The 10662-nt window shown below is 40.7% G+C and overlaps 1 protein-coding gene across 2 annotated transcripts in view; it reads right to left on the reverse strand.

Annotated features, from left to right (window-relative positions):
• Nucleotides 1-416: 416 nt before the first annotated feature.
• The window catches only part of VWC2L (von Willebrand factor C domain containing 2 like), a 160154-nt gene continuing 149908 nt past the window's right edge, over nucleotides 417-10662 (reverse strand). Inside the window, exon 4 of one of the 2 annotated variants that reach the window (XM_019446086.2) lies at nucleotides 417-1522. In XM_019446086.2, coding sequence (XP_019301631.1) covers nucleotides 1374-1522 — 149 coding nt within the window. In that variant the 3' untranslated portion in view covers nucleotides 417-1373. The remainder of the gene's footprint in view (nucleotides 1523-10662) is intronic. The other variant, XM_053905179.1, reaches the window with a different exon arrangement.

Consider the following 10662-nt stretch of genomic DNA (forward strand, 5'->3'; position numbering starts at 1 on the left):
CACGCCAAGTTTTTCAAGATAGGAGAGCAGAATAAGCAACTAATTATGCCATGTGGTTTCAGAATCCCCAAATTTATGCTTGACTCGAGGTGGCATCAGATACCCTGTGTATTTTATTTTTCTGTTACTATACGAGCAGCATTACCAGGGCAACCTTGAGACTCTTCAAAGGTTCACTTTAATTGTTCAGTATCTAATATATACATTTTAAAAAATGTTCAACAAATGGAATTGTATTGTGCAAGACTCACTCTACCCTAATCTTTAATTTAAATCAGCACTTGAGGTGGAAAGAGTGTCCTGAATCTGTGTTTTAGACATAGGGCTGAGTGGTCATTACTAAAACATGGCAAACACAGTCCCAAACCAAACAAAAACAAAAACAAAAGCAAAAAAAACTTCCTGTGGGTACTACTGGCCTTCGGCCAAATCTGAACTCAAAAGCCAGGCATGTTCAGTCGGATTCAGATTCACAGTGGGGCTACTCACCCTGGTTCTGGTATTTATAGGACCATGTGACCAAGTGGGCTTAGAGTGTGTTAAGTTACAAACCGAACTGAGATTCAGCATCATGGGAATGTCTGGTGATTAATGCTGCAATTCTGAATTCCTGGCTCCCTTTGGATTCTTGAGCCAAGCTCATGGTGTTCTTCACATATTAGTTTTTGATTGGCAGTTTCAAGGTTTTGTGTCGGAAATGTGTGGTTTGTAAGAATTGTGATCCCCCACACATGGCACCAAGCACCAGTTCCCTGCCCCGCCCCAGCAGTACATCCGTCTGTACCCACCTCTCTCTTCTGAGCCTATACTGCGTGTTTCACCCAAGGTGGGGTGGTGATTGATTGGATGCTTTTGTGTCTTCCTGGTCAGGAAGCGTCCTCACCCCTGATATTCCTTTACTAAAGCTTATGTGACACAACTCAAAACTGTGCAGCTGAATATGGCCCCTTAGGCTCTAAATAGAAAAAGAAATACTACAAGAGAAAAATGCCATGTGGGATGTACAGAAGAGTAAACATGAAGTAAATCGGCGGACAGTAAGCTGGCTGGCTAGAGGTGTCACCAGAACGGGAGCCTGTACGAGGCTGTTTCTTCCTTTTTGTTTCAGAAATCCAGTCATCAAGTCACCATCAAGCATGGATAATTACAAAAGCGATTTCGATAGCTATATACTATATAGATCTTATATAGCAAGAGAGAAAGAAATTTCCTCTTAGCAAAATATTCACTTTTGTCAACCCTAAAAGGTTTTGCTGGTGACCCTGTTGTAGCTGGCAGGAGTTTGTTTGTTTGTTTTGTTTTGTTTCAAACATGTGCAGTGTGGAAGCCATAGCATCCTCTCCTAAGAACTCCTCATCGGTTGGGAATTTGTTCTACACAGTCTGCTTGCCTTGGCATTCGCGTTTTGAACACTGAGCAGGCTTCCACCAGTCCCCGTTGTGACAGTGACAGATGTTACATTCATCCACTTTCACTTCAATGCCAGCCGGGATTATTGTAGTTCCTGCAAAGCAGTTTGGACCTGGAACACACATAGATGTTGATTAGTTGATTAAATTTGAGTGGCTCCCGTTTTCTCTTCCCTCCCCAACCCCCATCAAAACGCCAACCCCCAAAACCATGATTGAGTAGGTCAGACTACTCTTCATAGTTCACTACTGAGGTACTTTCTAGCCATCTCCTTTAAATGCAGACTTTCAACCTCTACTCTCTTGTAAACAGCTCATATTCCCCATGTGTATTTAAAAAAAAAAAAAGATACAGTGCTCAAAACAATCTTACCGTCTGTTACTGAGTACTGCAGTTTTCTAAAGTATGATTCTACGTATAAAACTCTAGTTGCTTTCTGCTCTGGGGTGTAAATGCTGCAGAAGCATCCCCTGAAACTCTAGAGGGTGTCTAGAGTGGTCTGCTTCAGATGATGGTACCCTGTGGCCTGCCCTCTCACTTCCATGGTGGGTGGGCCACAATGAACTTGTTCATTGCCTGGCTTTAGTACCTTCCCAAAGTCCAGTTCCTGGAATCTCCAGCTTGTTTCTTGATAACAATAAATAATTCATGACCAGATGATTTATTCATGCCCCAAACAAGCTTTGTTGGAGGTTCATTTGATTTTTATAAATGGAGCTCCTTTAATCTGCTGGCTATCTTTTTTTTTTTTTTTTTAAGAATGACCCAAATGGTTGGCTTTTGAAAGTCAGCAGGAATTTTATTTTACTTTCCAGATTCAGAAAAGCTTTACTGAAAATGTCACCTGCTTAGTAGAGATGGATGTTTTTAAAATTGACCAATCTTAATTTTTTACTTATCTTTCTCTCCTTTCTCTTAGTTTCCCTTTCTTCCCAAGGTACAAATGCCAGTATTCAGTACTGGTGATACTATTTTTCAAAATCAAATGGAATAAAAATTGCTTCCCAAGATGCAATGGATTGTAGTGGGGTGGTGCAAGTTGCTGTTTCTTTGAAACAATTTGGTGTAAGTTTCCAAAGTACAAATTTGGATAAAGAGAGGGAGTTGTGTCTACTCATGATTTATCGACCCAGCATTACTGGCCACTTTCCATAACCATTGCAAAGTAACACACATCAATATCAGTGTTCTACTTTCACTTTCTTACTGCTTGATAAGAATTTACGAGATTATCTTTACCACCAAATAAATAAAATCAGGGGTGATTTGTAGTTCCACTTCATAATTGACATCTTTTATAAAAATGGTAGCTATGAAGTTGCAATGTATATTTCTCAACACAAATCTATTTAATACACTATGGCTTTAATCATCCATTGTTTTAGAGCTCCCAGACTTCAGTTGTGCATACATAAGCCAGTGACCTTCGTGTACCTATGCCTTTCCTTCGTTCTTGGACAAATACCTGGGGCATGTGCCTGTGCATGGTTCTCATAGAGAACCGACCAGCAAGAGTAAGAGGGATATGATGGGTCATCAGTGACAGTTAAACAGTTAGCAAACCATCACCCACAACGGTACTTCTTGTTATGATGCTGTGGTTATAAGCTGCTGGCCATCCTAACCACTGATGATTTAAGGATCACTGTTTTAGGATTTAACTCATTGTTTGATAGACTGAACTGTCTTTGGGGCTACACCTCCCCTGGGAAAATTCCACATGAAATCATTCATTTATTTTGGATCCAAAATAGAGGGAATCTGCAGAGAATTTGGCCTGGAGCCTTTTTCAGAATGTAGCTGGTTGTCTCATGGCTGTTGTTGACAGACCTCTCTCAGCCTGGCTAGTTCTACGCCAGCCAGGATCTGGACAGAGCTGAACTAGCTTCAGTAATCAAACATGATGACCGCTACCACCTGTTTTCCTGAAGCCACCCCCCCCCCCCCACCCCCCTCCTGGGGAAGAAGTGGTTTCTCTCTCTACCTTCCCACTGCTAATCAACTCTTCTCACCCAATTGTATGCTTGTAACTTTTCCAGATGGGGAAGGAAAAATAGTTTTTTTTTTCTAAATAGTGGTTCTAAAACAAAGAAGTCCTGGAAACAAGTAGAATATGATCTAGTAAAGAGGTTTTTTTCAGTTTCTTGAAGGGATTTGGAAAGTTCTCAGTAGATTCTTAAGAGTGCATGTGTGTATTTGTGTGTAAGCATAGGCATTCTGTTGGCTCACAGGGGGCAGGTTCATCTCAATGGCATAATAAGAGAAAAAAGGAGGGAGGGATTTTTGTAAAAAAGATTTCTGACAAGTCACTGTGCATGTCTTGAAGAGATATTTTACTAGAGGTATGGTTTTCCTCTCTGCTCCTTTCTGCATGTGTTGGTGTCATACTATGATTAGTGTGTATTTGATCAGCCTCTCTACATCATTTCTTAAGAGCCCCTTAGAATGTGCTGCTTTCTCAGCACAGAAAATATTAATTTATCATGATGGACAGAATGCAAAGAAAGATCCTTTGCACTTTGCCAGGACTGAACAAAGTCACTGCCTATAAATAACCACCTTGATGGTCGACTTGGCGGCCAGAGGTATTTTACAGAGTCAAAAATTCCCGTTTGATCTCATTAACAATGATTTTATTAGCATGCTTCTGAGAACTTCCAGCGTAACTAAAGCCTCAAGTGTGTGGTTCATAGTATTACCTGCTTAAAAGTAATTCAGATGATTGTGAAGTGCAATGGCTGGCACTATTTGGAAACTGTTCTGGTTTTGTCCCTTTCTCCTTAATAGTGGTGACAGCAAATGTAACTGGTTTCAGGCATATGAGTGTCCTATATGGGTTCCTTACATAGGAAATCTATCTTTGTATTTATTCTCTTTATTAGGGAGGATACTTTCTTTTTGTTTTGGTTTATGTGGAAGAATACGTTTCTTAAGAGAGTAAACCCAATGGCAAAAGCAACGTATTTAGTGTAGAAGACTTGGAGAGATTCCAGGGGAGAGCAGAGAAAATGATTAAACCGAAGCCTGGCAAATAGGACCTGTGAGAAAAGGTTAAAGGGATTGGAATTATTTAATCTCGAAAGAGAAGACAGAGGAATAACTCAATAACTCTCTGGGAATTAAGGCTTATTATGTGAAGAGTGGCAACCAACTGTTCTTTCTTTCTTCAGACACCTACAATAAGAGGAGATGGAGATGAATTGATTCTCAAGGAATTGGAAACACACACACACACACACACACACACACACACACACACAGAGTAATTGCTCAGAGAACTGAGAACCAAGTTGCCAACTGTGTGGTGAGATCCTTAAGAACACAGAAGGTATCATGTGTCAGCTGAAATTGTCAGCTCCTTAAAAATAGGAACTGAAGGGCCACCTGGGTGGTTCAGTCAGTTAAGTGTCCGATTTCAGCCCAGGTCATGATCTCACAGTTTGTGAGTTCGAGCCCCACACCAGGCTCTGCACTATAAATGCGGAGCCTGCTTGGGATTCTCTCTCTCTCTCCCCCTGTCTGTGCCCTTCCCCCACTTGTACTTTCTCTCAAAATAAACACAATAAACTTAAAAAGGAACTGAATGAATACCTGTCATTTCCTTTGGTCAGGCTTAATGCTGTGTTTGCCACATATTCCAAACTCAGTATATCTTTATTTCACTAAAAAGTATGAACTGTCTAGTTATATGATAGGAGCAGAATTATTTTTTGAACTAATATGTCAGACCTTACATATACATAAGGCTTTGCCCTAGTAATATTGATATAGAAATCTCTGTCAATGAATGGTAAGACATAGTGATAATTTCTTGAGCACTTACTTCATGCCAGGAATTTGTGCCATTTAATCATTCCAATAAGCCATGTTAAGGTGCACATTCTCACCTTCAGCCATATAAACCATGTAAGGTACATTATCTCTGAGCCTCAGAGATAGAAAATAACTCGGTTGAGTTCATGTACCTAGGAAGTGGCATCAAAGGGATATGAATCAAATCTCTCTGATCTGTAGAATGCTTTTAATTGCCCACAAAAAGAGGCAAACGTCTAGGAGCACATTGCTGGCTTTCATTAACCCAGATCCTAAGCTTCTGATCAGAATCTCGAAGTCTAGTTGGTTTTAGTATTGAGGACACATGGTCTGAGTTAAGAAGCTTGATGGTTAAAAATAAGTGAGACCGTCTTTCTATAGATAGTCATCAGATTTATTGGTTTTATATTGTATAATCTAATACTCTCCAGAAAACACAATTTATCTAACAACTACAAGAAATTTCCCATGGAGAAGAGCTTGAGTAGCAAAGCTTTGGTTTTCCTTCGGGTGGCATGAAATTCCCGCTGGTACTGGAAATAGACCAGATAAGAAGCAGAATGAAAGTGGACTATGACTTAGGAGTCCTGGTTCAAGTTGTGGTTCTATGATTGACTATCTTTGTGACCTTAGGCAAGCACTGTGTAACCCAAAAACTAATGGGGACCCATATGGTCTAGTCTCAGAAAGGATTCATATTTTTGGAGATGCATTAAAATTGGAAATGAAATTCAAATATTTACTAGGAGCTGGAACAGGGAAGGAAGAAGGGAAAGCAGGCTAGGGATACATCTACATGAAAAAGATCTTCCATGAAGCAGAGTTTTCCTATTATTCTGTACTTCGTTAAGTACTTAATTTACACAGTTATACAGTAAGACCTTTTTGGCAAACATTTTCTTTTCCACAATAGAAATTATTCAAAAGAAATCTTATAAGGAGGCCATGCTCTGGTGCTTTGGAAAGGTGGTCATGAGGTGCCTGCTTCTCAGTCTTTCCTGCAGGATTATTTTTCCCCACTTCAACCTTGCAGATATAGCTTATGAAGCATGTGCATAGAGTATCTAGTGATCAGACTTCTGATCACTGGCATTTGGAGTGATTTCATCCTGCTTCAATAATCTAAGAAGCCAGGAGAAAATAGATTCCGCTGTATTTGTGGTTGTAAGAACTGAGCAGATTTGCTCAGGCACTGAAGTTCTCCTTGCTAAGTCCTGAGATTTCCTGCATAAAAGAGCACATAGAAACTACATATAAAAGGAAGTCTATTGCTACTCTGATCACACCTCCTGCAGATGCTCACTTGCTTATAGTGTTAAATGTCACATTGATTACATGGAGGAACAAATACATAACCTGAAATAAGGTTCTGAAGAAGAGGATAACAGAGCTGTAGAAGGTTGTAACAGAGAACTTGGCCTATGGCTCCATGGAAAGATTTGGTTTGGGTGGGGGCAGAGGGAGAGTATGACTCAATGAACAGGTAGAAAAAGCTGTGGGGTTAGAGTGATGTGTGTAGCAAGATGTGGCCAGGAAGACAGTTGTCTGCAGGAGCTGGTGGTTCATACTGGCTTGCAAGAGCCAATTGTTAAGTATTCAGGAATTTTATAATCTCACGGACGTTATTTTGGCAATAGGAAGCCATTGAAGTATTTTAAGTAGAGGTGTGTGTATGTGCGTGCATGTGCATGTATATGTGTTTAATCATGAAGTAAATGGCAATGAGCAAGAATGAAATATGGCCTTTTGTAGCAATGTGGATGGAACTGGAGAGTGTTAGGCTAAGTGAAATAAGTCATACAGAGAAAGACAGATACCGTATGTTTTCACTCTTATGTGGGTCCTGAGAAACTTAACAGAAGACCATGGGGGAGGGGAAGGGGGAAAAAAAGTTACAGAGAGGGAGGGAGGCAAACCATAAGAGACTCTTAAAAACTGAGAATAAACTGAGGGTTGTTAGTGGTGGGAGGGAGGGGAAAGTGGGTGATGGACATTGAGGAGGGCACCTGTTGGGGATGAGCACTGGGTGTTGCATGGAAACCAATTTGACAATAAATTTCACATTCAAAAAATAAAATAAAAATAAAAAAATAAATGAACTGATCACAAAAAAAAAATCATGGAGTAAAGACATTGATTTAATAAATGGCACCAGTGTCATTGTATGATTGGTCCATAGGGCACCCATTGTTGGAGTAGACATGATACATCTTGATGGAGGCACCAGACAAAGAGATAGCAAAGAGTAGAACACTCGCAGGCCCTGGCACTGAGTAACAGTAAAAACACATTCTTTTCTCCTTTGCTTTGAGGCATTAAAAGTCTCTGTTAAGATGCTGGAGTTATATTAAGTCAGTGTCAGTAATTAACACATTGGCTTAAGTGAATTGATCATATTATCCCTATACAAAGTAAGGTCTTAAGAGAAAATGCTCCAGGAAATGTGCAGTTTGATCTGGGGGGTGAGCGGGGGGAAAGGAGGGCTGAAAAGGAGGGGTAATTTCTAGTGGGACAGCTTAGTTGGAGTCCCTTTGGGGACCAGGATTACATGCAATCTGATGGAGACAGTGGACTGTTTGGGGAAGAGGAGGATCCTATCCGTCAAGCAACAAAATCATTTCTAGATAATTTAAACTTAAAATGCACTAATTACAGGAAGCTGTATATAGAGAATATCCAGAATACCAAAAAGAATGAAGCTTGGAGGTAATACAATCAGGAACAAGGGCCAAACTCATGCTACAGATTTAAACCAGTAAAAATACACCTTGGGTGCAGATATAGCAGCTTGCTCCGTCAGTATCTCCAACCCAGGACCCTGGATGCTGCTAGAAGCATCATCACAGCTGCCTCTCTTACCAGTCTTGCCAGAAAAGAGGCTGTGGTCCCACACTTCTTGAAATTACTAGCTTCCAGTTTGAAGCCTGCGGCAGGTAATCCTGGAGACAGAGCTTAGTCAACTGCCTGTACCCTAGCTGCAAGGGAGGCTGGAACACGACTACCTGGCAGTTGTAGCTTTTCTAGGGAGAAATGGGCTTTCTTTATGTATAGAGGATTCCCTAGTCACAGGAAGGAGGCAGTCGTTCATTTCTGATGTTAAGATGGATGAGGAGAGACAGGTCAATGAGGGCAAATTTCACCTGTTTAAAGTTAGTTTGTTTGTTTCCAGGCTGATGGCCAATATGCTTGTCTCGCATCAGAGCAGAAAATAAACATTCAGAACGAGATTGCTCTAAACATGAGTGATATAGTTGTTAATAAGACAAAGTTTCTGCCTTCAGGTTGTTGATATTCGAGTAGGCTGAATCAGATAAAAGGCACAGAAACAAACATGGCCATTTCCAGTCATTCCCTGAAGAAAGTAAACAAGACCAGTTGAGGGCCAGACCAAGAGTGGGAAAATTCTTTATGGTTTACAGAACATGTTTATATATGTTTTCTTATTTCATATTCACCCTAAGGGTGTAAGGTGGTTATCATTGCACAGGTGAGGGAAGTAAAGCTCAGAGAGATTAAGGGACTTGATAAAAGGCAGAGAACACATGGCAGGAGAGCTTACATTTCAGCTCTCCTATTCTGACCCCTGGTTGACTGCTTTCCTTGAGGAGAGTCTTTGCTTATGTTTACTGTTATTTCCTCCAGTGGCAGTCATAATCGGCTCTCCTGTTCGTGACTTCCAGCAGTTAACAGTTTTTGACTACTTCTTAAGTAGTAAGAATTTTCATGAATGACCTTATTTCTTCCTCACATGCACTACCATTTTTTTTTAATAAGAGAGACAAGGAGGCATAGAAAGTTTACAGGTGACTTCGAGAAAGGCACACAGCTGGTAAGGGATGGAGCTGGGATACACAGCCAGATTGCCCTGTTCCATCCCAGAAGTAATCTTTTCTGTGAGCTGCTTTTCACTTCCTTCAAGTTCTAATAGAATCTGGGATATGGTAGGATGTATTAGAGGGGAAAGGCTAGAGAATTTAAATTCCTGTTTCTTGAGAAAGAGAAGTATATGTGTGTGTGTGTGTGTGTGTGTGTGTGTGTGTGTGTGTGTTTGTGTGTAGGTAAAGGGGTGAATAGGCAAAAGGGTGAATGTAAAGGGGAAAACCTGGCTATGAAATCCCCACATGGAGCAGAGAAGTAGACCCCTCCAGCAGCTTTATTCAACCTCTTTTTCATAACTGCAAAGCAGGAGTCACTCCCAAGAAGCAGATCTGGCTGAGAAGGCAGCACGATTCTTGTGATCATCTCAGAGGGCAGCCAGCCTGGCACTGAGATGTCTCAGTAGGTGATGCCTTGTTCTTGTTGCTTGTCGACCCAGATCCTCTTTACAGCCAAGCTTCCTCCTTCCCAGTGACTACAAAAACCAAGCTGCTCATGACTACTTTATAGATGCTTCCAGATTATAAATTGGTATGGTGTCCCTGAAAATCCTTTTTCTGACAACAACTTCATATTGCTTAATAGTCCCCTTTTGAGTATTGCAATTTCTGGCCTTGATTTGAAAATTTATTATTGACGCTTGGTGTCTTTTAGAAATTGGTTGTAAATGATCTTCCTGCTGCATAAATGAGGCAGATTCCTATTGTGCAAGGCCATAAACATCCTATATTTATTTGGCAGGGCATCTAAATCATTGTTTCAGCAAATAGTAGGCTTGCAGGCCTCAGTCTGGGGGTACAATTGGATTGGATTATGTTCTTCCTTTCAACTGATTTTAATTCTCTGCTCCATGAAATCTGATAGATGTTGTTATGCTACTGAAAAGCAAATAGGCTTTCTGATCAGGTGTACCCATTTTCAATTATTAAAATCTTGGAGAAAATGGTTGTAAACCAAAAAAAAAAAAAAAAAAACCAAAACAAAACAAAACAGTAATGAGAACTGATAGCAGTTAAAATTTTAGTGACTCAAACCTCCCCAGTAACATGTTCCAATGGCCCTGTCAGGCCTGGACAGACAGAAGTTGCTAAAGGGAGATTCCAGCCCAGAGAATGCAGGCCTCTCTCAGCCTGCTTTTTGTCACCCATCCCTACGTTACCTCACAACCATTTTATTAAACCTAAGAACAAAAAGCTTCCTCAGATTAAGGTGGCAAAATTCAGGAAGGATTGTTTTCTTCGAGGCTGCCCTAGAGGTGCCTGTTAATCATTTTATTTGAAAATTCAATATTGCTGAACTCCCACACAAATTTCGGTGTGAGAGCTCCAGAGAGTTTTCTGGCCCTTAAGTATGTAAGATTTATAGCCTGGTACTCCAATTAAGTGAAATTCCGGGTGCAGAGCGGAGAGTGGAAGGACACGGTCAAGCTACACAATAAGGGTAAAGGTTGGCTAATTTCAGGAGAATCAGCAGGCTCAGAGAATCAGGAGCAGTTCAAATTCTGCATTAGTGGGACACATATGCCCAGTCTCACCTTCAGAAGGATGTGTGGTCAGAACATGG

Source organism: Panthera pardus, unplaced genomic scaffold (genome assembly GCF_024362965.1).
Source record: "Panthera pardus isolate Hobbes unplaced genomic scaffold, ASM2436296v1 HiC_scaffold_10, whole genome shotgun sequence".
In the NCBI taxonomy this organism is placed as follows: Eukaryota; Metazoa; Chordata; class Mammalia; order Carnivora; family Felidae; genus Panthera; species Panthera pardus.